General features: G+C 45.5%; 1 protein-coding gene across 1 annotated transcript in view; it reads left to right on the forward strand.

The window, feature by feature from the left end:
- The window catches only part of CDK13 (cyclin dependent kinase 13), a 120,803-nt gene that overhangs the window by 86,985 nt on the left and 5,848 nt on the right, over positions 1 to 27,970 (forward strand). Inside the window, exons 9-14 of the mRNA XM_043978662.1 lie at positions 13,825 to 13,926; positions 14,023 to 14,100; positions 17,900 to 18,016; positions 18,753 to 18,884; positions 22,644 to 22,849; positions 26,097 to 26,372. Coding sequence (XP_043834597.1) covers positions 13,825 to 13,926; positions 14,023 to 14,100; positions 17,900 to 18,016; positions 18,753 to 18,884; positions 22,644 to 22,849; positions 26,097 to 26,372 — 911 coding nt within the window. The remainder of the gene's footprint in view (positions 1 to 13,824; positions 13,927 to 14,022; positions 14,101 to 17,899; positions 18,017 to 18,752; positions 18,885 to 22,643; positions 22,850 to 26,096; positions 26,373 to 27,970) is intronic.

The raw sequence follows: 27,970 nt of genomic DNA on the forward strand, positions 1-27,970 counted from the left end.
ACCCAGCTCAACTCATTGGCACCATAGCGGGCACTGCAGAACTTCAGTGGTTCCGACACTTGGAGGAGAGCATGCTCTCTCTTTTTTTTTAAATAGATCCCTGGGATCCTCTTCTTTGAACTTTACAGTCAATGAAGGTTTTTAAAGGATGGATGCCTTGCCATTGTTCTGACTTAATAGAGTATACTGAGAATAATTGGATTCAGAAGCTTGCAGTGTCTTATTCTTCTGAGTGTCCATTCTTGTACTTACAGAGTATTGGAGTTGTCTGGGACTTTTTAGATGTCTTCTAATCTGCTTTCCTAGGGCCTCTCCATTTTACTGATTAGGAAACAGAACCCCTTAGATAGGGATTGGGCCTGGCACACATAGTTTGTAAAAGCCAGAGGGAGGTTTCACTCTGAGGCCTCCTGACTTAGGCTTGTGTCCTTCTACTGGACTGTTTTCACTTCAAACTGGGAAATGGAACTGAGTGGACACTTGTTCCAAGGCACGGGTCCAAAGACATGGGTCCTCTGCTCGTTGCTTCCTTCTGTCTGCTGAAAGGGATGTAGCACAGGGCAAAAAAACTCTGTTTCCAAGGAGGATTCATGGATGGGTCCACACTGGATAGACCCCAGAGGCCAATTAGTCTAACTCCCTTATTGTCCAGATGCAAACACTTAGGTCTGGGGAACCTAAGAACCTTGGGCCTCTGTTTCCAGAGGTATATTTGTTGTTCATTGAAATGACTATAAGATTATTGTGTTTTCTCAATGTTAGGCTCTATGTTTCTTACTTGAACAGAATGTCCTTTTGTTAGAGAAACAAATCAAGTATGAATTAATTATACTTTCCCATTTAACAATCTTTCCATATTCATTGGTCTGGTTAGAAAAATATATTCCAACAGAGACAGAGCAACAATATATGTCTAGCTCTTTTCCTTTTTCAGTTTAAAATGGGAGATATCTTGACCAGGAAAAGCTGGAGATTCAGTGACACAATATACCGACCTGGAGAGTTGTAAAATGGGAACCAAGAGCTGTTCTCCTAAATACTCTCCAGGTGATTGGGCAAGCCACCAATCTTCTCCAGGATTGTTTTCCTTGTTGAATTAAATGTATATTTGGCACTTACTCTGAGGAAGGCCCTGGGCTTGGTGCTGGAGAAACAGAGATGGTCCCAAACGAAGATGGTCCTTGCACTTGGGGGGCTCGTTTGTGGTGGTGGTAGCCTCCCAAAAATAATGTCACAAGGAAGAATAGTCTGGGTTATGAAGGAGGGATCAGAGTGAATGGAACTTGGGAAGATTCAAGAAGGGGGTGGGTTGGGAAGGATCGTAGACAGTATCATGGAGGAGCTACTGCCTGAGCTGGACTTTAAAGGAAGGACAGGGCCAAGGTGGGCGTGAGTGAGGGTGCCCTTGCACAGATGTAGCAAGCTCTGTGAAGGGGTAGGGGAATTAGAACAGTCTTAATTTGTCAGGAAAATGACGCAGGAAGAGCCAGCGGTAGGAAGGGATGCTGCAAAAGTGGGCTGGAGACCAATTGTAGGGTCTTGGAGCAGCAGGTTGTGGCTTTCTCAGTTTCTCAGGAGGTTATGCAGAATAATTGAAGATTTTCTAACAGGACGGTGACACGAGGACATTGGCGTATTAGGAAATTCCTGCTGCTTATTATACCACCCGCTGATCGTTTTTATTCTCTCTCTCTCTATATATCTATATCTATATCTATATCTATATCTATATCTATATGTCTATATCTATATCTATCTATCTATCTATACACACACACACACCACACACACACAAACACTCTATAAATGTGAGCTTATTGGTGAAAGAAATGTGTAGTGTCTCATACTAAATTGTCTTCTGTAATCTAATATGTTATGGAAGCAAGAAATTTAACTCCAGAATGATATATGGGGGCAGCTAGGTGGCGCAGTGGATAAAGCACCGGCCCTGGATTCAGGAGGACCTGAGTTCAAATCCGGCCTCAAACACTTGACACTTACTAGCTGTGTGACTCTGGGCAAGTCACTTAACCCTCATTGCCCCACAAAAAACAAAACAAAACAGAATGATATGTGTTTAGGTAACACAATGGCTTTCTTTTTTGTATGGTCATTTCCAGAATATAGAAATATATATATTCATTTTTCACATGACAATAACTATTTTAAGGATCAGAGCAATCCTTCAACATTCCCTTTTATGGACTAAATTTATGCTAATTTTAATAATTTATTAAAGGAAAAAAAGTATACATTATCTTTAAAATGTAATTATTCTTCAGGAATCCTTTATCACCACCTTAATTTTAAAAATAAAATTATTTCAATTATATGGAAAATTTCCCAGTGTAACCAAGGAGTATATATTTTTATTTATAGAATTTTCTGTAGATGTTAAATTACAACTTCATTTCTTCAATTATCAGTCAGTAATTAGTGGGTATGAAAGGACCATTTTCTGACTATATTCCCCCCCCCCCCCCCCCCCCCACACACACACACACTTTCAGTTCTGTTCATTTCTGCCTCGTGCTGAGAGGCGGACAACTTTCACCCCGCATGGGAAGAGAGTTGATGTTGACAGTTTATAAAATATGGGGCAGTGAATCTTTCCCTGTTTTCTCTTATTATAAGACATGGGTAATGTTGAAATCTTAGAATTTCTTTCACTTTTTCATAATGCACTGTGGTTGACAGGAATTTAGAAATACAGTTTAAGTTAAGTAAAGATAAAGTTTAGTAATAGGCAAAAGCCATTAGATGGCTATAAAAGCAAACTGGGAAGACTAAATGAAGAGAAAATGAGATTGATCTATGAAGTTTCCATTTCTCCTCTCTGGCTCATCCTGGAGAATAGAATAAAGCATTCCTCAAAAGATGGGAAGAAGTGTTTCAGAAGGAGCCTAGTGAGGACAGAATGGAAGGAGCTTGAAAGCTTTGGAAGCTTCTTTCAGGAAGTCCCAAGAGAGAAGAATGTGGAAAAGCCAGCACAACAAAAGAGCTGCTGACCCTGGAGAGCCTCCTGAAAGTCTTGGGCCTCAGCCCTGGCCAGGACTGCTGGGGGCAGAGAATGCCCTTCAGGCCTGGTCAGGGAAAGGGAGAAGGGAGTGGGACAAGCCTGTCTCCCTCTGCTTGGTGGCATCATGTTGAGTGGCCATGGCCCAGCCCACTGGGATTTGTGCTGCCAAGACTTTTCTTTTCTTTTTTTCTTCTCTTTTTTTTCTTTTTTTCTTTTTTCTTTTTGGTAAGGCAATTGGTGTTAAGTGACTTGCCCAGGGTCACACAGCTAGTAAGTGTTAAGTGTCTGAGGCCGGATTTGAACTCAGGTACTCCTGAATCCAGGGCTGGTGCTTTATCCACTGTGCCATCTAGCTGCCCCTTCCAAGACTTTTCAAACCTGATGGACTTGGAGCCAACCTCTGAAATGATCTCTGGATTTCAGTGTTTTGGGAAAAATAATTCAAAGGCTTTAAGGCCCAATTGGTCCTTAACCATGGCTGTCAAAGAAGGTTTTTAGAAAAAAATACTTGGTTTAGAAGCTGGTGTTGGGAGACTGGGGTTTGAGTCTCTAGATGAGGACCTAAAACACAGAAATAGGGAGATGGTAGCTAAAGATGACATTCGGGGCAGTTAGGTGGCGCAGTGGATAAAGCACCAGCCCTGGATTCAGGAGGACCTGAGTTCAAATCCAGCCTCAGATACTTGACACTTATTAGCTGTGTGACCCTGGGCAAGTCACTTAACCCTCATCGTCCCACCAAAAAAAAAATAAAAAGACGACATTCAAGTAAATAGATAAATAAAAATGTGTTTGCATGGAGATTGGATTTGATTAAAAGGGATTAACTGGAAATGGAGCAGGATTAAGTCCCACAACTCTTCAAAGGCAGATATCACAGAGAGAGGCAGGTATGTAATAGAGGAAAACTGCTGGTGGAGGGGCCCCAGTGATTCATGGGAGACAAGATCCAAAAACAGGGCCATTAATGATGACTTCAATTGTCTATATACATCAGGCAGAATATGGAAGAGAAACTGTAGCACTTGGGGAAAGGAGACAGATTTTTCCTTTTTGTCATCATTATGAGTCATGACTAAAATATGGAAATTGACAAATATGCTCCACTCAAAGGAGGTAGATTAGGTAAAGTTGTATTGCATCACAAGAAGATATATTATTGAGAAAATCTGTGAATGGCATCAAGAAGGGGGGGGGGGGGATAGTATTATGATGGCAACTATCTTTTGGTAATGATCCCAGAACCACCAACCTGCTTTGGTGGCATGGTGCAGTTGTGATGGGTGTCTTGAACTGCCTGAATATGTCCCTTGGAGCCTTCAGAGGGTGAGGAACTGGTCCTGAAGTGGTGATAGGAACCTTGAGAGGAAGCGATCACTCCATCCTAGGGCTCGGAGACTGAGCCAGCCTCAGTTTTGAGAGAGCAGGTTTCCAAGGGTTCGAAGACTAGGGAGTGGAATCTGGAATCTGCCTACAGAAATGGATACTTAAGAAAACAGTTTGTAACATTGCTCTGTGAGAAGAGAACATTGGTATGAAATATAATTTCAGTAACAATAAGAGATTTTCTTCACAGAGTTTAAGGGGAAAGATGAGGGAAATAGCAATTTTTAAGTTGTGATTCGATTTGTCCTCTTTAGCCCCAGAGAAGAGATGCAGGAGCAAATGGGAAATGGAAGAAAAGGAGACTTAGGTTAATTGAAGGGGAAAATTTCCTCATAATGATGGCTATCCCCAGATAGCATGAGCTATTTTGGGGTATAGTGGGTTTCCTCTTATTAGTGGACTCAAAGTGAAATCTAGATGACCACTTGCAAGGTATGTTTTATATGTACTCAGCAGTCTTTGTTATGGTCAGGCTGGAGTTGGTGACCTCTCAAGTCCCAACGGAGGTCCTGTCATACCCTGGTCTACAATCCTGTAGATTTGTTCTTGTTGTTGTTGGTCCTTCATTCTCAAAGAGGACCATGACACTGGGGTGATGTCATGACTTACACTGAATTTTATTTGAGTGCGGGAGGGCTGTACAAGATCACCACTTCACTCTCTCCTCCAGAGCCACCTGGGTCTAGTGGCAAGATAGACATCAGGATGACTGGAGATGGCCCCTGATCTTTAAGGCAAAGGGGGTTAAGTGACTTGCCCAGGGTCACACAGCTCATAAGTGTCTGTCTGGGAAGAGATTTGAACTCAGGTCCCCCTTACTTCAGGGCTAGCGCTTTATGCCCTGCCCCAAAATCCTTATAGAAGGAGTCAGCTCAAGGAAGATAGAATGCTTTGAGGAACAAGTATGAGTGATAACGGTGAGATAAAAAGAGGGAGCGGGGGGCAGCTAGATGGTACAGTGGATAGAGCACCGGCCCTAGAGTCAGGAGTACCTGAGTTCGAATCCGGCCTCAGACACTAAATACTTAACTAGCTGTGTGACCCTGGGCAAGTCACTTAACCCCCATTGCCTCACTAAAAAATAAAAAAATTAAAAAAAGAGAGAGGGAGCTGTCTGCAGAGACCCTGGATGCTTAGGAGCTGACTGAGCAGACAACCAACCATCTTTAAAGGGCACTTGAGAGAGAGAAAGCCCTGTAATAATCATTTCAGAACAAGCTGAACTTGGCAACAACACAAAGGGAAACAAGGCTTTTAAAAGTGCCTTCCAAGGATGGAGTTAAAGGACAAAGGAAAGTCGAGAACTGAGCATGTGGGGCTGGATGGAGGAGGAGAAGGCAGAACTACTCAGCTCTCTGGTGGAATAGTGGCAGTGCCTGAGCAGAGGAAGGGCGGCCTTGGGCTGCGACCTGGCCCTGCTCCTTGCTGCTGTCCGAGGTGGCACTAGGCCTGCTCAGCTCAGTTTCTTTATCTAGGGTTACCTAGACAGTGTTTATCATTACTTTTATATATTTACAGTGATTTTTAATAAATTCACTCAAATTCTGTATATTTAGTGTTTAATAGATTTAACCAGTTATGACAGACAGATGGGAAGAGGGGGAAATGAGGATGAGAAGGGGGAGATAAGGAGAGATACAAACAGTCCATCCCCCACGCCCCAGTATTTGGTATAAATGGAGTATCTTTTTTTTTTTTTTTTTAGTGAGGCAATGGGGGTTAAGTGACTTGCCCAGGGTCACACAGCTAGTAAGTGTTAAGTGTCCGAGACTGGATTTGAACTCAGGTCCTCTTGACTCCAGGGCTGGTGCTCTATCTACTGTGCCACCTAGCTGCCCCAAAATGGAGTATTTCTTGATGTTTGGCACAAAGACTGGGGAGGTCCTATCCTATTCTGTGATTGTGTACTGTGGTTTCCATCTAGCTTGTCAGCTTCCCTGAGGGCAGGAATGATGCTGCTTATGTGTGTGTTCTCTTGGGACATTGAGCTGTAATATCAGGTGTGATTCATAGTGGTTCTCTGAAGGCCTTCATGCTTTCTGGTGGGTTGGACTGTTGGGAATGCCACAGGAAGCCCAAAGAAAGGCAGGCCCTTAGATGTGAGTTGAGTCCAGGGCAGGAGTGAAAAGCAGGCAGTGCTCACACCACTGGAGTGACCTTTGTGCCACTCTCAGAGTAGCCCCGTGCTTCCGTCTCCTTGGGTCAGCCCACTGAGAGTCTATTGCTTTGGCTCTTCCCAAAGGGTAGAACAGCTTGGCAAATGTATTTGTTCCTTGATCTCCATCCTCCCTTTAGCACTGCGGGAGAGGTCAGCCATTCCAGCAGGATTTACGTGTCCAGAATTGTATTTTTTAAATGCTTTTGTTAAGTGTCCGGGACGAGAACGTTTGAAGAATACTAAAGGTTAAAGATTTCTATCAGATTCCATATTGTCAGGATTTCTTCAGCAGCATCGTTAATGTATGAGCCTTTGAGATTGTAAAACTCTTAATGATCCCAACTTTCTTCTGGAAACAGTCCCATATTTTTAATCCCAACATTCTGCTGGGGGGGGGGGGAGAGGATGTCAGTGGCATGTTTTTGAGGCTTGGAATTTAAGAATTGAAAATGGGCATAACAGAAGAGTGGAGGGGTTGGTGTGGGGTAGAGATTGGCTGCACCGTGTAGCTGATGGCGGGCTCCTAAGGACAGGAGGGAGCAAAGGTATCTCTAGGGAAGGGTAGACTGAGGCAGGTGCTGGCGACTCTGGAGAGTGGGCAAGGCCTCCTTAAAAGGCAGAAAGGTTGGAAAGCAGAAGTTAACGTTTGAACCCACTCAGCTCTTTGGGCTCCAAAGCCATTTTCTTGCTGTTATCTGGATTCAAAATGAGATAATAACATGACCAGCCCCACTGCCCTGCTTGCTGCCATTAACTAGCCTTGCACAAGTGGTGGTTTGATGGACACCCTCTTCTCTTTGTGGGAAGATGCCGCCACCTTGTGGGCTTCAAGGATATTGCCCCTGAAAGATCTTGGAAACCAAATCTGGCAGCTTTGGGCTTCCTGTGGTATTCCCAACAGTCCAACCCACCAGAAAGCATGAAGGCCCTCAGAGAACCACTACGAATCACACCTGATTAATGCCACTGCAGATTTGGGGTTGTCTTGGCAAAGAGACTGGAGCCATTCCCCAGCTCATTTTATAGATGAAGAACTGAGGCAAGCAGGGGTAAGTGACTTGTCCAGGGCCACATAACTGGTAAGTGTTTGAGGCCAGATTTGAGCTCAGGAAGAGGCGGCTTCCTGCCTCCAGGCCCATTGCTATCTACTCTGCCACTTGGCTGCTCCTGATGTAGGAGGCAAAAAGGGGTTAATAGAAAAACCCAAGATCCAAGCTCTAATTCAGATATTAGCTCCAAAAGGGAGTCAGACCCCAGTTAATGGATAACTTAAAAGTCAGGATGCTTGGTTATCATACCCACAGTGATCAGTACCTATAATGGGACCATAAAGGGTCAGGTCATATAACAATAAGACACAAGACAGGGTATAGAAATTCTAATGAAAAATGTGAAACTAGCTATGGAAAACAAAGACGTGTGCAGAAAAGGCCAAATTTGTCCCCAGATTCACCTTATGATGCATAAACCCCCAAAACACACCTCCGCTGAAAAAGGTACCCACCCTGGGGATGGGCTTAGGACCCCAGGAACTCCAAATTAGAATAAGCCCTCCCCTGTACCTCCCCAAGGTGGAGAATATTATAATGAGTAGGACAGGCCCTCCTTTGTATCTCCTCAAGGTGGAGATTATTATGAGATTGATAATCAATTTATCCATACTATAAATTTAAAAAAAAATCTTTTCTTTTACTGTTCGAGAGATACCTTTCCACTTTTCTGGTTCTCCCTGTGGTCACTCGCAATATTGCAATAAAATTTGGGAAACTGAGTCACTGAGTCTTGTAATTCTTTTGGGATGACTCACGATCAATTTGACCCCAAATTCCATCCCACATCACTCCTATGAACTATGTTTACTAATCTGTTTTTTCCTCTGTGTTCCCACTTGCCCCTCTTTTCACCATGACCCCCCCTCCCCCCAACACCTGCATATTTTTTCCCATAACTATCCCACTCTACTGATCAACCAGTAGCAGCTAAAGGCACGAGTATCCCATGGCAGACTTGGTATTAGCCTCTTCCAGGCAGAGGATCTGATCAAATGACTCCTTAGGAAGAAGTTGTTACTAGGGAGAAAGGCACTGTTGTTTCCTAGACCCTATTTCTTATGCTGCCAATGGAAGCAGAGAGGGGATGAATCTGTACCCAGATCCAGTGGAAGAGGGAGCCCAGAACAGGAATGACTCTGATGGGTGGGAAGAGAGAGCCATGGCAGGATCCGCAGGCTTCCTGAAGGGGCAGCAGTGACTGCGCCTCAGGCTCACAGCCTAGGAGCCATCCTCGCCAGCTCCCATTTCCAAGCTGTTTGTCAGGGCTGCTGATCTCCCCTTTCTCTCCTGAAACTGCCCCTATCTTGCTGCAGGTTTGCTTCACCTCATGCCTGCTCGGACTGCTGCAGTAACCTGCTGGAGGGTCGGGCTCCTCTATTCAGCCACCAAAGTAGTAATTTTCCTAAACCAAGGGTTCGATCATGTCGCTCAGTAAACTCCAGCGACTTCCTGCTGTCTCAAGGAGGAAGTGGAAAACGCTTTGCTTGTCGTTCAGAGCCCTTCGTTACCTGACCCCTTCTGATTTTTCTGTTTTTTTCATACCTCGCTTCCCAACACATACTCTTTAATCTAGTAGCACCGACCTCCTAGCTCTTTGATGAACAAGACTTTCCATCTCAGCTATGTCTCCCATGCATAGAACACTCTCCCTCCTGGGTTCCCAAGTCCCGTCTGAAATCCCTCGTAATTCCAGTGCCTTCCCACTGGCTTCCTATATATTTGGTTGGTGGTTGTCTCTCCTATTAGACTGTGATTTGTAAAGCACTTAGCACAGTGCCGAGCATGTGGCATGTAGGTGCCTAATAAATGCTTATTCCCTTCCTCTTGCATTCCTCCTTCCATTACTATGTATATTTGTATTAACTTATTGATATGTGTATTGTTTCCCCTGAGGGCAAAGACTATTTTGTTTGGGTCTGAGTGCATCTAGTAAGTGCCTTGTAGTAAGTAGGTACTTCATAGATGAATGAGGGAGTAAGAAGCCTGCACTCTGGGGCATATTTGGGATGAGTGTCAGCCACTCCCAGTCAGTGAGTATTTTCTGCATGAAGGTTGTATTTCACTTAGATGCCTCTAAGTCCAACACAAGTGTAGTAGATTTGCTATAAATTTTTTTCTTTGTGGTCTCTTGTTTTGCAAGCAAAGAACACAAATTTTGTTTATTACTCTAGGCTCTCTCTTTTTTGGGGGGCAAGGCAATAAAGGTTAAGTGACTTGCCCAGGTTCACACAGCTAGTTAGTGTCAAGTGTTTGAGGCTGGATTTGAACTCAGGTCCTCCTGAATCCAGGACCATTGCTTTATCCACTGCATCACCCAGCTGCCCCCTCTAGGCTCTCTTAAAATGAAATTTTCTGTGTCAAATGTAGAATTCACTTTTTGGTTCTTTTTTCTTAATGATTGTGTATGCACTATTATTTACATCAAACTATTTTCTTTCAAGTTGTCACTAGATATCTGGGAAGTTTCTGTCCTTAGAGTGTAAGTTCCCTAATTTTGTCAACAAACACAGATGTTGTCTTCATGTATTCTTGCATTTAAGCACAATTTTTCACTCATTGAATTTTAACACTAAAAATGGATTCTGTTCTTTAATGTGTGGAAATAAATAATATGAATTTATAGAATCTGTATTAATCTTTTATTTAATTCAAGTATTTACTTTCCATTGTTTTTGTTTTTAGTTTTTTTGGGGGGCGGGGTGGGGCAGTGAGGGTTAATTGACTTGCCTGAGGTCACACAACTAGTATGTGTCAAGTGTCTGATGCTGGATTTGAACTCAGGTCCTCCTGAATCCAGGGCTGGTGCTTTATCCGCTGCACCCTACTTTCTGTTCTTGTAAGAGTTAATAGCATGAATCCCCTAGTCATTATTTCTTCATATATTACAGTAGCAGACCTGTATTGTTGCCAGCATGTTTATTTTAGCTAAGTATAATTTATCTTGAATTCTTGAATTTTACATTTGCACTTGGGACCATAGAAATTGAGTAGCACTGGAATATTGGCACTTAGAGGTTTGACATGCTTTTGTTACCCCTTAGAAATAGTTTTGAAGAAGTTAGTTCCTAGAAATTTCATCAGTCTTGATACTTTGCCATGCTCAGTCATCAAAATCATGGTCACCCCAGATGTACACATTAAGTATCTTTTTGATGCCTGGCTACATTCTGAAATCCTGTCACATTTTCATTGCCCTGAATAATTCTTTCTCCACATGATTACATGATTTAATTGGAGAAATAAGACATCTACTCAAGAAGGAACCCAGACTCCCTATCCCTAGCACAGTTCTGGAAGAAAGAAAACATTAATTAGCAGATCTTACTGCACACAAGCCTATGCATTTGAGAAGGAAGTGATTCACGTTTTGTATCTCACACTTCTTTTCTCTGAGCAGGCAAGAAAGCAGAGTGTATTCTTACTAGACTTTGTCCTGGTGGTGGTGGTGGGGGGGGGGCGAGTTACTCCAGCCCGGTGGGGCAGCTTTGTGGCTGTGGTCAGTCACTGACCACTTCTGCAACCCACTTTGCTCAGCTTTCAGTGTGGCAAATGGTGGTCACAAGGGTTTGGGAGAAAATCACTGTAAAAGCTGTAAATATTTCAGGGGAGCTGCAATTATTTCTGCCAAAGCTTTCCCTAACGAGTACCTTCTTTCCTGGCCTTTAGAATACTATTCTCTTGCTCAGATGCTAAGATGACACAAAATGGCCTTCAGTGGCGACTTTTTCTACTTTCTAGCTATGCAATCTTGAGCAAGTTGTTTCACTGAAATTTGTTTTCTTCTCAGTGAAATAGGATCACTGGCTGCCAAATCAGGGGGTGGGGTGGGGTGGGGTAAGAGTCCAGACCTGTGGCTTCCTCAGTACAGGGAGCTCCTGAGAAAGGAAACTTCTTCTGCCAGGGTTTGTCAAGAAATAGTCAACAATTTATCTTTTTAAGAGTGGTTTGGGGCATTGAAAGATATTGAGAGTTGACTCAGGGTCACACAACCAGTCTGTGCCAGAGGCAAGACTTAAACCTGGGTTTTCTTGACCTCAAATGTTAAACTCCTTCACAGCCCCCTTCTTCCCCCCAACTTCCTATATGTTAGATTGGAGTGGGGCATGCCCAGTGAATTTTCCTCTGATCTTTCCTTTTGTAAAACCAAGCAAGCTTGTAAGCTCCCTAGAGTTCAAATGAATAAATAAATTAGTTTCAGGGTATCAGGTTTGATTTGGGGCTTCAGGAACTCAACCTTCCGATCAGTACGAGAATCACTCTGGTCTTTTCAATTCATCAGGCTATATCGAAATCTGACGTAGCTGAGCAGTGTTTGCTCGTCAGAATCTGGCTCTCCACAGAGCCCATCTTAAACTAGAGTTGTTAGAGAGCACTTTTAAAGTGCTTTGCAGAGGTTATCTGTCATCTCATTTGATTAAGTAGAGTGTTGTTTCAGCTTAGAAGGCAGCAGTCCCAGAATTTGAGTTCTGTGGCCTCTGCGGCCGTCTTGTTTAGAGAACACCTAAGAAGGCCTTAATTATTAATTCATTCCAAGAAGCCCTGAGATGTGGTCGTAGACTCACCATCCTGACTTTGAGGAAGTTTGTTCTCATTGCAGTCCTTCCTTCTATGCTATCCCCTCATCTCTCCCAGTTGTCCCTTCAGATCTCTTGGGACCATTCTTTGCTAAGTTGTTGGCTCTTTAGCTGCTCCTCTGGTGCCCTTCCTCTTTCTGGTTGTCCTGCCCTGGGGCACGTCCAGCTCATCATCAGCACCACCAGCTGATCTACCACAGGAAGGGCTCTGGGGTCGATGGGCCTTCCTCCTTCCTCTTGACGCTTAGATTGCTGGCATCTCCAGGGTCTTGAAGAGGTCACCCTTTGTATTGTGGAACAGTCCTGCAGCTGTGATCCTTGCTCTACCAGGGGCTAGCTAGGAAGGGGGGAGGGAAGAAAACCACTGATTCCATGCTGTGCTAAACTATGTGGCCATAGTTACTGGCTCTTCCTCAGACTCAGTTGCTGTACCTGCAGAGGGGGCTAGTGATTCTTGCAATTTCTGCTTCATGAGGTTGTGATGAGGATCAAATGAGATGATGCTTACAAAACACCTTATAAATGTCAGCTTACTCAGAAGAGATTGTTGAATTGGGGGGGGGGGGCGGGGCAGTGAGGGTTAAGTGACTTGCCCAGGGTCACACAGCTGGTGAGCGTCAAGTGTCTGAGGTCAGATTTAAACTCAGGTCCTCCTGAATCCAGGGCCAGTGCTTTATCCACTGCGCCACCTAGCTGCCCCGGTTGTTGAAAATTTTAAAAACAGAAACCTATTTCAAAATTTGCTGGCCATTTTCTTTCAAAATGTTAGACTGAACCATGAACTAAATTTAAGGTGTAAATTGATAATCTTTAGTAACATTGCAAGTTAGGTCCAAAGTGCATTAGCTCCTTCAGAATTTATTGGATGTAGGTGGACTGTCCTATTGCAGAGGCAAAACAGAAGCTGCTGCGTCACTTCAGACCTATTCCAGAAAGCTGCTGCCTTTCTGGCTGCAGTCGCACTTACCTTGGGACCTTTGGGTTCAGCCACCCTTGGAAAGGGCGGGTTTCTAGGACTTTGTTGGTATGGGGTAGAAGTAAGGAGGAACAAACTGTATTTCTATGTTTCCAGAGAAACAGGGTTTTTTCCCCCTTTTACATGTGATATTTTGTCGAGTTGTTTCTGACTCTCCATAACCCTGTCTGGGATTTTCTTGGAAAAGATACTGGAGTGGTTTGCCATTTCCTTCTCCAGACAAACAGTGAAGTGACTTGCCCAGGGTCACGAAGTGTCAAGTATCTGAGGCCGGATTTGAATTCAGGTCTTCTTGACTCCAGGCCTGGCATTCTAGTCACTGTAGTATTTTAGGTGAAATGAGTTGAGGGCATTTGTCAGGAATGAATGGAAAGCACAACAAGCTGAGTTAGAACAAAGGACCCAGCTTGTTCTGCTGGCTGTTAATCAGGTGATTCTCAGCATGCTGGGTGTTGATAATGTGTTGCCTATTTTTAATACTGAAATACCCGGTATGGAAATCAGTTGGACCCTAGCACTCATGTGTTGGTGTGCTAGTGAAAGTGACTGAGCTCCTCAGGGAGTTGGAGGGTGTTTTTGATAAGCTAGAAACACGTTATGTCAACCTCAGTCCCCGTTGTGACAGATGAGCTTTACGAGGTATTTTCTCTCTGTTTCAGTCGGCCATACACCAACAAAGTGATCACCTTATGGTACCGGCCTCCAGAACTTCTGCTTGGAGAGGAGCGATACACCCCTGCGATCGATGTCTGGAGCTGCGGGTAAGGAGCCTCTCACCCTTCCTGTTGGACTGGACTCAGTCTTAAGTTTCAAAGCAGAATAAAGCCCTTGGGTAATGATGGGTATTTGTTTTTCAGATGCATCCTTGGTGAGCTCTTCACTAAAAAACCAATATTTCAAGCAAACCAGGAACTTGCACAGTTGGAATTGATAAGGTAACCTTCTTAAGGGGCTTCTTCTTTGAGATGGGGGTGAAGCTGTCCTTGGCATTGGCGCTGCAGAACCGAGCCCTGGTCAATCAGAGCAGAGCAGTGATGTCTGTGAGATACAGGCAAAGCTCAAACCCAGCTCACTTTGGCATTTGGTGCCTGGGAATCTGGAGGCCTTCTTGGGAGTCTGTACAAGGGCTTTGGGAATTAGGAGCAGGTGGAAGGAAGGTAGCATTGGCAGGAGCAGAGAGGAGAAAGGAGCTCACTAGGAATCAGCCAGAGGGGAAGGAGGAAGCAAGTATAGGGGTGAAACAGGAATTCCTTGTGGAAGTGGCCTGCTGCGGGGAAGGGGAGATTTATCTACAGAGGGAGGAGGGGAGATGGAAGATGGCTGCAGGAGGGTCCATGAAGCATGTGCACAGTGCCACAGCTTTCTCTGAAACTCTGAGCTTGGTGGTCAGCATTTTTTTTCCCTAATTAAGAACTAATTCTCATATAAGTTGCCAAAAAGACTCTGAAAGGTTCAAAGTTATGGTTAATTCTTTATCACTAAGAAAATACCCTTCATTAGCAAAAAGCCAGATAGTTAGGGTTATTTTTGGCTGCAGACGCTAGGTGGCAATACAGCTTTGTCCATTTTTTTCTTGCATATATTTTAGAGATTTATTTTTGTATAAATAGCTTAGAAAAGTAGTGATTATTGATAACCTTTAATGTCATGTTAATGATGATTCTTTACCAGAATCATTTCCTTGTTTTAGGATCCCGTACCATTTTTTGTTAAGCAGAGGGTCAAAATCAGCTTTTGAGTCTGGCTTGCCCCATTGGGTAGACCTTGCTTTCATTTCTGCTTCTAAACCAATTTCAGATTTTTCAGTTAATTAAACAGTTTATAGCAATTGGGTCAGTAGATTGATCAGTTGCAACCACATTCTCACAAAATGAGGGCCACCATCCCTGAAGCCCGTTTTTAACCTTATTGAGATCATTTGCTCCCCCTACCCCAGCCTAGTCATGGGAAGAACTGTTGCCTCTGTGTGCCCATAGGTCATCTCTGCCATCACTGGAGATGGACAGGGTTGGCATTTGTTTGGCACAATTTCAGGGTGCCTGAGGGTGAACAACAGCTGGGCGGGGTGGGGGGGTTCTGCATAGCTTCTCCTTCTGCTCTTCTTAACTTGTGTCAGTGGATACCATTCAGATGTTCAGTAACCACATGAACCTCAGCTCTTTGAGTGCTAGAATTTAGAGCTACTGTAAGAGCTCATTCATTCCTATCCCTTCATTTTAAAGGTGAGAAAACTGAGGTCAGCTCACCCACGGTCACAGATGGCATTGGCAGAGCTGGGCCGAGGGTTCTGAGCTGTGCTAGGACCAAAGCCAGTTGGGTGTCTGGGCCACAAGGCTGCCTATGGAGAGGGTAGCTGGTCCAGGCTGGAGCTGTGGTGCCATGTTAGTGCTCCCAGCCCTGGGATCAGATACTAACCTCTCTGTCTAGTTCATAAAGCCCTTCACCACCTGGCCCCCTCTTCTCTAGTCATCTTCTACCTTATCGCCTCCCTTGGACTCTTGAGTCATTCTGGCCTCTTGGCTGTTGTTGGCACAAGACACTCCTACTTCTGTCCTTTTTTCCAGCTGTCCCAGCTGCCTGGCATGCTTTTCCTCCTCCTCTCCCCCTCCTGGATTCTTTAGCTTTCTTCAAGTCCCAGCTCAAATGTCACCTTGTAGGAAAAGCCCTTCCCAATGCCCTTTAACCTAGAGTGCCTTCCCTCTGGGATTGCCTCCCATTTACCCTGCATTCTTTTTGTTTGCACAGAGGTGTTTGCATGTTGTCTCTTGAGCATTACCTGTTGTTGTTCACTCATTCAGTCGTATCCAACTCTTTGTCACCTGGTGGACCTGTCCATGGGGTTTTCTTGGCAAAGATGCTGGAGTGGTTTGCCATTTCCTTCTCCACTGGATTGAGACAAACAAAAGTGAAGTGACTTGCCCAGGTTCACACAATTCTGAGGCCGGATTTGAACTTGGGTCTTGCTGATTCCATGCCCAGTGCTCTGTCCATTGCAGCACTGCCTCTCTGGCGTGGCTGCCCCCCCCCCCCCCCCGCCCCACTATATGTCAGAGCTCTAGAACCTACCTTTTCCAAGAAAAATCCAGTTAAACAGAATATGATGTTTTCAAACAGATTAAAATGTGATTCCTTGCTGATTCATCTTGTATATGTGTATGTATAGTTAGGTGCATGCCTGGATAGTTTCGTGTGTACGTAGCATGATTGCAAATTGTGGTTTGTAAGATCCATCTAGTTTATAGCCCCACTTCATTTGTGCCCATATCCATGTACCTCTCTATGTATGGGTACACATGTACACACGTGTGTAAACACAGCCCCGTACATCTAGCAAGCAGTACATTGAAATTGGCCTCTTTTGGGACTGTCAGTACCAACAAAACACAAATATTTCCAGTTGCTTTCAGTTATTACTAAAATGTTGACAGGTGAGTTGACACACTTTAGACATGTGGTCACCTTTTTGTTTTGTTTTTTTGTGTGACCACAGCTCTCTTACATCCATTAGGCCTGACAAAGAGGGAGAACCAGACTCAGATCTGAGTTTGAATCCCGCTCGGGGCACGCCATTTAACTTGGTGCTGAGCTGTGGGTAGTTGGGGCCACAGTGGAGATGGAGCAGGATTTAGCCCTAGCTTGGTATGTGTAGTAAGTCATGGCACCTCAGTTTCCTCATCTGTAAAATGGGTGGATAGTATTTCAGAGTTCTGGGAGCCTTAAGCTTTGCAAACTTTCAAGAGCTGTACAAACATGAGCTCCTCTTGTGTTAGTTATGAGACATAGGATCGCCAGTTTAAAAGGGAGGCCCTCAGAGAGACGTGGCACACTGTTCACAGTTAGACACGTAGAATCAGGGTTTGGATTCTGTTCCAGTGACTCCCAGTCTGGCCTTCTTTCCAGTGCACCGCCCTTTGAGAGAGAGTTCAAGGTCATTAGCCAAGCAGATAGGAAAGGAATCATGACTTCACATCTGTTTTTCATCCATAACCCCAACCCCAATTCATTTCCTTACCCAGTGCTGCCTTTTGGGCAGAATTTCATTCCTTTATTCTTTTCTCATTCCATACAAATCAGTAGGTGTCGTTATTTAGCTACCTCTGGCTGACTGATATACTTAATAATTCTGGGAAGAAGCAGGATAAGAAGGAATGTGTATTTTATTCACCAGTAGTCTTTGGATGTTTCATCTCTCCTTAAGAGACAGCTTCTAGGGGGCAGCTAGGTGGCGCAGTGGATAGAGCACCAGCCCTGGATTCAGGAGGACCTGAGTTCAAATCCGGCCTCAGACACTTAACACTTACTAGCTGTGTGACCTTGGGCAAGTCACTTAACCCCAATCGTCTCACCAAAAGAGAGAGAGAGAGAGAGAGAGAAAGAGAGAGAGAGAGAGAGTGAGTGTGTGCTTCTAAAAGAAGAAGAAATGGCACATGCTGAGATTGGGTGGGACCCTGGAGGACTGAGTTGTTCCCTGGTCACGGGACTTCATTGTTGGCTGTGAAGGCCATTGAGTTATGGGGATGGGTGGGCCTGGGGCAGCCATAGAAGGGAAGCAGCCGCCTTCTTTCTTTTTGTCCCTTTCTGATCCTTGACTGCTTCATGAAAGGTCTTCCCATTGCAGCACACACAGGGCCTGAGGTGGGGTTGGTGTGGAGGCTAGGCCAGGCCAGGCCAGCAGGTTTTCTGATGAAACTCCCTCTGATGAACTCCCTCTTTTTGCTTGCATGTGTTGCTTAGCCGAGTATGTGGGAGTCCGTGTCCTGCGGTGTGGCCAGATGTCATCAAACTACCCTACTTCAACACGATGAAGCCAAAAAAGCAGTACCGGCGGAAACTTCGAGAGGAGTTTGTCTTGTAAGATTAGAGTAAAAGGGCACAGTGGGTGGGTGGGTGCACAAGCATGCATGCATGTAATTTGGCGGGGGTGGGGGGTTGTTATTTGTTCTCCTGTAAGTGCTGCTGAATTCTGTACATCCCTTTATTTCATAGCAGTGTCTACAGTGACCATTTGTGACCTGCTAGTCACAAGTTTGATCTGTGAGCAGTGATTTTGGGGGGGGGGGTGTGAGGCAATTGGGGGTTAAGTGACTTGCCCAGGGTCACACAGCTAGTAATTGTTAAGTGTCTGAGGCTGGATTTGAACTCGGGTCCTCCTGACTCCAAGGCTGGTGCTCTATTTATTGTGCCACCTCTCTGCCCCCAGCAGTGATTTTTAATGTGCATTATTTAGTGATTATGGAGAGGATCCTCAGTGTGGAATCATGTTAGAAACTAGAGAAGTGTTTATAATAGCATTTCATCCCACATATTTTCCTTTTGTTTTATTTTAAGAAAATGACCTCTTTCATTCTTGTAACTAAGCTGTAGACTATCTGTGGAATTGTGGAAAATCACGTTTCAAAATGTAGAGTCATGTACAAAACAGTTTATCCAGTCTGGGCGGGGAGGCGGCGGGCATTTACTACAACAGCGTCCTGAACCATGCCATGAAATGTCACCATGTTTAGAGTAAGTTAAGGCACGCTGGCTACGTGCATTCCGAATGTTAGCTGAATATCAGTATCTCTCCTCGTTTCTTTGTCTGCGGCAGTATACCCACAGCTGCACTAGACTTATTCGATTACATGCTGGCTTTGGATCCTGGCAAACGCTGTACGGCAGAGCAGGCCCTTCAGTGCGAGTTTCTTCGAGATGTGGAGCCCTCCAAAATGCCGCCCCCAGAGTAAGTGGCTGTGAGATGAATTGCCCCAAACCTTTCCCGTGATCTCTGGCCGAACCGAGGCTGAGCATGCTGCCACCAACCCAGGGAACCACCCCCGTCTTCTGGGTCGGCTGCTTCCCACCTGGGTGACCTCAGTCATGCACCTGAATATCGCTTGGTCTCAGTTTCTTCATCTGTAAAATGAGGTTGTTGGGTTTGCTCTTAAGATCTCTGGGCTTTCGATGTCCGATTTTTGGATTCTGAGGACACTGATAGGCTGGCCAGGAGGTAGAGCACTGCTGGGGTGGGGACAGCTGGGGGACCTGAGGATGGAGAGGATGGAGGAGAGACCAACTGGAGACGGGCTTTCAGAGCGAAGAAGGCTCAGTAGAAGAGGAGGGAGCACCTGGCAAATGGCCTCAAGTGTTTCTGTACAACAGGAGGCAGCGGCTTCAGCCAGCAGGGCCGGGCAGGGGATTTGGGCAGCCTGAGGTGGGATGGGAAGGTGGGGGCAGGGGCCTGAGAAGGGAGGTGTAGCAGTCAGGACCCAGTGGGGGTCTGTCATGGACCCTGTCAGAAGAGCTGTGGGACTTTCTCTGCCCGTGTTTAGCAGCATGTGTGTGTGTGTGTGTGTGTGTGTGTGTGTGTGTGTGTGTGTGTGTGTGTGTGTGTGTGTGACCCGAGACTGAGGCTCGGCAGGGCACATTGAGATACAGGGGACACAGGAGGACAGCATAGAATTGAATTGGTTCACGGGGGTCAAGATAGAAATGCAGGGGAGATGGCCTTGGAGGAAGAATAAGGTTATGTAAGGGAAGTCAGAGGGAGAGGTGGAAGGTCAGGTAAGGAGAGGTCAGATTCTTGAACATGGAAGTGGTGTGTTTGTGGGTGATGGGAAGATGAAGGGGGTAACCATCTTTGTGGAGAGTGACTAGGGTAAGAAACCAAATGCTGGGGTGAGGGCAGGAATTGAGGAGTCAGGAAGGAAGGGGAGTGCTCCTGAAGTCTGCAGACAACAGCTCCTAGGCTTTTGACTAGGTGCATGTGGATTGTATGGACTGCAAAGGAGGGGAGCTTACTGAGTGATGGCCATGGGGGAAGAATGTGCAGGGGGCCCTGCAGACCAAGGCATGTTCCTCTCGATCTCCTGAACCATGAGCTGAGGAGAATGAGGGAAGATGGGGCCAGGGAGGCTGTTCTGTCAGCAGGGAAACCAGGTCTTAGGGCTGGCTAGAAGTTGGAAGGAGTGCGAGAGAGAAGTTTTTGAGATGAAGGGAAGGTTGTTTGGGGAATAGGCATTCAGGAGGTCGTGGTGATGGGAGTGTGCTGGGGATTTGGGTGGTGGGGGAGGGGGATGAGGTTTGGGTGAAAGTCTGCATGTGTGCCGACTTGCTGAGATGTGTATGGCCAGCTGTGAATTCCTTTCCCCTCACATCACTCGGTGCTTTCTTGCCCCTGCCTCACATGAAGATCTGGCCTCACTCTTTACCCTCTTCCTAGAGGTTGATCTCATTCCGTCATCTTGTCCAACAGATAGCCCTTGTTCTCATCCCCTCTCCCTCTCTACTGACTTCTTCCTGACTGCCTACAAATGGGAGACCCCACCCTGAAAAAACCCTCACCTGATCCTTCCATCCATGCTAATTATCAGCCTGTGTCTTTCCATCTACAACAGGGCCTCCTCTTGCTCTCCCTGCCCTTTCCTCCTGGCTTCTGACCTCAGCATCCCACTCAGACTCGGCTCTCTCCAAAGTCACCAGGGTCCCTTAGTTTTGATATCCAGCAGCCTTTTCTCAGTCCTCATTCTCCTCCACCTCTCTGCAGCCCTGGACACTGGGCGTGGCCCTCTTCTCTTTGAGAACTCTCTCCCTCTGGGCTTTCTCCACATCCCTGTCTTCCTCCCTCTCTGATGGCTCTTCCTCTGTCTCCTTTGCTGGATCTTCCTTCCAGTCAGCCCTTTAACCACAGGTGTCCCCTCCCTCCAGGGCTCTGTCCTGGGCCCTTTTCTTTGCTCCCTCTATATTGACTTCACTTGCTGGGCTCATGAGCCCCCATGCTGATGATTCTCACATCTACTTATCCAGCCCTGACCACTCTGCTGACCTCCAGCTGCTACTCAGACATCTCTGCCTGAATATATATAGCCATGTCCAAATCTGACCTCATCCTCTTTGCTCCTTAATCCTTATCCCTCCTACTTGCTCTGTCACTATAGAAGGCCCAGCACTCTCTGCCCAGTCCCTCAGGCTCACAATCAAGGGGCGTCACAGCTCCCTCTCTTCTGATGCGCCCCCACCCTGGTCCAGGCCTTCATCACTTCATGCTTGTACTATCGCTATAGCTGCTGGGGGGTCTGCCTACCTCTAGTCTCTCCCCACTCAGATCCATTCTTTAGCCACCAAAGGGCTTTAGTGCCCCCTGGTATTCCATAGGTGTAGTGGATAGAACCCTGATCTTATATGCCCAGGAAGACCCAAGTCCCAGTCCTGCCTGAGACACCAGCAGGGTGATTACCTTGAAGAGCACTTAAGTGTCTTAGCCTGTTTCCTCATCTCACAAATGGGGATAAGAGCACACGGTGATTGTAAGGATCAGATGAGAGAGCTGTATAAATGTTAGCTGCTGTTATTATCCAAAAGTTCTCTGATGAATTGAATGATTAGGGGCTGACTTTTCAGTCTGCTTTAAATTGAATACATGTTGTTGGCATAATGTGTGTATACAAACTTTTAAAATTGCATTCATCCAAAAATTAACTCTGATACAGGCGGTTACCATATAATAAAACTAAACTGAAATGATTTTCCTAAGAATACACAGAAAATCAGCTTCACATCTCCCAGATCTGACTTCATTTTAGCCCCAAGGTCTCTTTGCTGCTCCCAAGTTGGGACATTTGTTGGCAAAAAGAAAAGCTGCTAATCTCGACCCAGGTGGAGCATTGGGTCAGGCTGAGAGCTAGGGATTGTGGTCTAGACTTGGGATTTCACTGGTTCAGAAAAACATCTTTTACCAATGCAGATTGGCAAGTGTGACATTAGTGGCAGAGAAGCTGCCTTGAGCATTGATTGGTTGAGTGTTTGTCCAGGGTGATAGAGCCAGCTCTCTCTCTGCTGTGTCAGTTCTACCTCTGAAGGGGGCTGTTGCCTCTCCAAATTAAAACTATTTTAATTGGTGCACATTACCTGTAATTGGCTATCAGATTTTAAACATTTAATATCTTGTTCTGTTACTTGGCATGATGTTTCGGTATTATTTATAGTTGATTTAATTTGGTATTTATTCAGCATGGTTTTGGTAAATCCCACTCACTGATTTATTCAGAGGTTGTTGTTCAGTCGTTTTGAGTTGTGTCCAACTCTTCGTGACCATGACCATTTGGGGTTTTCATGGCAAAGATGCTGGAGTGGTTTGTCATTTCCTTCTCTAGCTCATTTTAATAAGGAAACTGAGGCAAACAGGGTTAAGTGACTTGCCCAGGGTCAAACAGTTATTAAGTGTCTCTGAGACCAGATTCGAACTCAGAAAGGTGAGTCTTCTTGACTCCGCGCCTGGTCTGGTACTCTATCCTCTCTGCCACCTTAGCTGCCCAGTTCAGAGGTGCTCCTTGTGAAACAACCACTAGTGGCCTTTGTGCCACCATATAATCAAGATCTTTTTCCTGCTTTGGAAAGGTTTTGTGGAGCTTAAGAAGGCTGGGGGGTTTCATTGAGCATTCATAGGGTTTCCCAGAACTTGTAACTAGTTGACAGTATTGAATATCTCCATTTTCTCTTTTAGTCTTCCATTGTGGCAAGATTGTCATGAACTGTGGAGCAAGAAGCGCAGAAGACAGAAGCAGATGGGGATGACTGAGGACACGTCTTCAGCTAAGATCCCTCGAAAAGATTTATCTCTGGGCCTGGATGACAGCAGGACTAACACCCCTCAGGGGATGCAAGCGAATTCCCAACTCAAATCTCAGGGCAACACCAATGTAGCACTTGGTTAGTAATGCTTGCTTGCTTTTCTTTTTCTTTGGAAATAATGGATGGTTTATCACTTTGTTTCTAAACTATGGATCGGTCTGTAGCAAACTACAGAGCCAGGCTTGGTGCTGCTTAGCCTTATGGCCAAAAGAGTAGCAGTCATGGCCTTTAGCATTTTGGGTCTCTCCTCATTGCCACAGTGTTCAGAAGGGGCCCCGGGGAACACAGTGCCCCTGCCCCCTGAGACTCCAGGCCTAGGAGACAAGGGAAGGTGGCACCCCACCCCCAGTGGGAGCACCCCCGTTTTCCTGAAGATGAAGCACCAGAGGGTTTTGGAGGTACATGGCATGAGGGGGAATGCTATTTTGCATCTAACTTTCTTTTTTTTTGGTGGGGCAGTGAGTTAAGTGACTTGTCCAGGGTCACACAGCTAGTAAGTGTTAAGTGTCTGAGGCTGGATTTGAACTCAGGTCCTCCTGAATCCAGGGCCAGTGTTTCATCTACTGTGCCACCCACCTTTCTTCTCTTCTCCCCCCGCCCCCCCCATCTAACTTTCTTAAAAGCTGACTTTTTTCAGACTCCTCAGTCTAAAAGACCCAATGCACATGCTTTTCACATAGCAGGTTTTTTGCTTCCTGAGAAGAATTAATGTCCTAGTCCTATTGTCTAGCCATGACAGCAGTCAGCCATGCTCATTTGAATTTTAAAAATTGTTGTCTTTGCAAGTTAAGACTTGAGATTAGGCTTTTTCCTTGCAAAGTGAGCTTCTTCAAACATTTACTCTCTATTCTGTTGGGTAGTTCTTAATGAACAAGATGTTTTATAGACCCTTTCCCTCATCCTATATGTGGCATAAAGCACTTTAATCTGTAAACTCATCTCTTTAGGCCAATGGAAGGAAACATTTGATAAGTGAAAGGCCAAGGGCTAGTGTTCTAGATTTGTTGCTGGTTAATTGGGAAAAGGATTCCAATCTCTGACCGAGGATAAATGAGAAATGTAGGACTGTTTATCTGTTACAGGTAACCAGCATTATTTGGGGATATAAGAGTAGGAATGTGGCGCAGTGCATAAAGCACTGGCCCTGGAGTCAGGAGGACCTGCACTCAAATCTTACTATAGATACTCATTAGCTGTATGACCGTGGGCAAGTCACTTAACCCCAATTTCCTTAAACATCCAGGACCATCTCCAGTTGTCCTGATGTATATCGTGCCACTGGACACAGATGGCTCTGGAGGAGAGAGTGAGGCTGGCGTTCTTGCACAGCTCTCCCTCACAGAAATCCAATTCAGTACAAGTCATGACATCAACAGCAAGAGTAGGAATGAATGAGAGGCATATATTCCAGGACTTGGGGAATTTACAGTTTTTCCACTCTGCCCTGGGCACTCCTGTACCTGTCTAGAGTATTGTACACAGAGCCTGCTTTAGGAAAGCCATTAAGAGGGTATTGAGACGATGGTGCTTGCAGTGATAATGTGCCCCATCCTCAGTGATGCTGAGAGCAGGGAACAGATTAGGAAGTGGGGATTCTCCTCCTTCTCTGGCCCAAACTCTTGATCTCTCATAACTGGCACCGTTAGGTCTATTGAGCAGAATCAGGCTTGCCTGATACACTATGCCATCTCCATAGAGTGTACGTCCAACGCCTTTGGCCACTCGCATGCATCGGCACCTTGTTTCTCTTCAGAGAAGAATGAAAGGACTTTATATGTTGTCTGACTCATCCAGTCAACACAGGTTTTAAGTCCTCCAACTCCAGAGCTCTCGCTCTTTCCATGTACCACCCTGCCTCCATCCCTTTTTATCTCTGACATTGGAGTCATTTGGCTACAGAGAATGACTGTTCTATAGAAAAATAGAGAAACTGATGACCTGCCCCCCAGTCCATTGGAGGTTGCCTGTTTCTACTCAGAAGCACAGAGATAGGCAGAGGGTCACCAGACTGGGAACACTGGCCCTTCCTAGTGTTCATGGGCTGCAGATCTGACACAAAGGCCCGGAAAAGTGTCTGTTTGGTCAGGTATGTAAAAAATGGTTAATCTGGGTAATTATTAGTTCCAGGAAATGGTTGCAAGGGAGCAGTAGCTCTCTTGGAGGGTCTGGAGAGTGAGGATAAAGAGGGTGCACACCAGCTAACCGGTCTCCATCTCTGGGCTTCACTTGCCACGAAAAATTGCTTTTCTAACTACAGGCGCCATGAGAGGGGCCTGGGTTACGGCTCTGGATTGCAGGGGCTGCATTTCTGCAGCTTCCCAACAGATCCACACAGATGTAGGTTGTGGGACAGAGAACACTCCAATGGTCAGGATCCCCAGTGGCTGCTTTCTTGCCTCTCATCCTTGCTGTAGAGTCCTTGGGGAAGGCCACAGATGCTCCCAAATTAGCCAAAGCAAGTGGCCCAAAAGAGGCATTTTCACACTGCTCCTTGATGGTGTACAGTAGGGCTGGAAGGCAAGCTTGGAACGATTTCCTGCCAATAAGAGTATCAGGTTTTCTTAAGGAATGAATACCTAGGACGGCTGCTGTTGCTCAAGTTGTGAAGAGACTTTTTTTGGTTCAAGATACGGTATAGGATTTTGGCAACAATCTTAAAATTTTTTTCCTTCTTCTTAAGAATGTACCACCCAGGGGGCAGCTAGGTGGTGCAGTGGATAAAGCACCGGCCCTGGATTCAGGAGGACCTGAGTTCAAATCCGGCCTCAGACACTTGACACTTACTAGCTGTGTGACCCTGGGCAAGTCACTTAACCCCCATTGCGTGCCCCGCGCCCCCGCCCCCCCCCCCCCAAATGTACCTCCCAGAGTAAATTTGTTAAAAATTGAACATGAACTTGAATTCTTGTCTTTTTACAATAATACATGGTAACTCTTACAAAAATATGTAATTGTTCTACATTGAGATTTTTCTTAGAACTGTTTAAAGTCACCTCCATACCACATCTGTCTTTTTCCTTTTGGTGTTATGATGATAGAAAAGGCTGCTTTGCTGGTAAAATACCTTCTTTATCTGGTCTAGACTTCAGTATTTGAATGATGATCACTGATTAATAATAATTGCTTAAAATTTTGTCTTTAGTAAAAACAGGCACTGGACAGCTTTTAAACCACAGTGAATTGGCAATACTTCTAAACCTACTGTGTTCTAAACCAAGTGTTAGCGTAGCTGATTGATTGTGTCCAAAGATTGAACATTAAATTAAATCCTCAACCTCAGTAGCAGCTAAATAAAATAAACCTTCCTCTGGAATTTTGGCAACAGGTGAAAAACAGACAGATCCACCAACACCCCAGCAGGAGTCTTCAAAGCCACCTGGAGGAGGAATGCAGCCTTCGGCTCAGCCCGTGCCACCTAAAGTGGAGACTGACGCTGCCCAGGCAGCTGTGCAGAGTGCATTTGCGGTTCTCTTGTCGCAGCTGATAAAAGCCCAGCAGTCCAAGCAGAAGGAGGCTGCCCTGGAAGAGAAGGAGAATGGAGCCGGCCATGAGCTGTCTCTGCAGCTGCGGCAGCCTCCGGAGCCCAGCCCTCCTTTACTAGGTGAGTGGCCCCTGTCCGGCTGTCTGGATCCTCCCAACAACTTGCCTTTGTTTTAGGCTTTACAAAGCATTTGGAGGTGAGCTGCACAGGTGCTGAGAACTCCCCGTTAGTGGAAGAAGCTGGGGTGTGGGAAGGAAGAACCCTCAGGGCAATAGCTCTGTGCCTAGTGTTCCTCTGTCACTGACATTAGGAAGAAAGTTCAGAGGTCAGGGAGAGAGCACTGTGAGGTCCCGGGTAGCCCAGGGCAAAAATCTCTCCTCCCCTTGGGCCTTACTTTACATTTCTGTAAAACAGGTGGGTTTGTCTTGATGGCCGATGGCCTCAAGATCCCTTCTGGTTCTAGGTTCTTTGCTAGAGTAGGGTGCTGAGGCTGGCCCCTCAGAGGCTGTGCTGGGATACCTTCCACTTCACGGAGTCTGAAGGGCATAGTTGGGGGTAGGGTTTACTTTGGCCACCACAGCTCCTGAAAGTGTGTCCTGAGGTATGGAGAGGCTGCCAACCAGGGCAGGGAGAACCCCCATTACTGAAATCACAGACCATGGGAAAAAAGGAATCTGAATTTTAGATCATCTGCAAATGGATTATCTCTGCATTGCACATTTCCCAGTGGTCCAGGCCGGCAGCGGCATTCCACAGATATCCAGGGAGCTTTTCACAAATTTAATTTCTTAAACACCACAATGATTCTTGCTTCTTTGGGCTATGCTTTTTTTTTTTTTTTAGGGCAATGGGGTTTAAGTGACTTGCCCAGGGTCACACAGCTAATAAGTGTCTGAGGCTGGGTTTGAACTCAGGTCCTCCTGAATCCAAGGCTAGTGCTTTATCCACTGTGCCACCTAGCTGCCCCCTTTATTTTGTTTTTATTATGCAAAAAGAGGTATTTGCCTTCTATAACTCTTCTTGTTCCCCATTAGTTCAAAGCAAGAGAATAACATGAAAGGGAGCAAAGAAAAATGTCATTTATTTCGAATATTATTTGTTCACACTATATGTATGCATAATTCTACATGTACATGTATGAAACAGAATCATTCAGAGTTCCCAGGCTCTTTCCACCTTTGCTTTTGTGCATCTATAGTTTATTCTAGAAGTGAGGAAAAGCATCTTCTCATCTTATATTCATGAACAGGAGATGGGGAGTAGGATGGAGCTAAGCTTTTGGTGGACAGTCACTACAAGAGTAATATCACAATTACGTATGTTCTCTAAGAACATAATCTGTTGCCAGAAATGTCATCAGAGGTAGAAAAAAAAGCAAGGAGTTAGAAGGCTGCATTACCAGACAAAAATGAGGCTTCAATGTAAACATATTCAATGCAGAACTGGAGTCAGCAAGGTTTAATGCATAGAAGTTGTTGTTGAGTTGTTTTTCAGTCGTGTCCAACTCTTTATGACCCTATTTGGGATTTTTTTTGGCAAGGATACCTGGGTGGTTTGCCATTTGCTTTTCCAGCTCATTTTATAGATGAGGAATGGAGGCAAACAGCAAACAGGGTTAGGTGACTTGCCCAGGGTCACAAAGCAAGTAAGTGTCTGAAGCCAGATTTGAACTTACAAAGAAGGGTCCTTCCTGATTCCAGGCCCAGCACTCTATTCAC

The sequence above is a fragment of the Dromiciops gliroides genome, chromosome 1 (genome assembly GCF_019393635.1).
Source record: "Dromiciops gliroides isolate mDroGli1 chromosome 1, mDroGli1.pri, whole genome shotgun sequence".
NCBI classification, from domain to species: domain Eukaryota; kingdom Metazoa; phylum Chordata; class Mammalia; order Microbiotheria; family Microbiotheriidae; genus Dromiciops; species Dromiciops gliroides.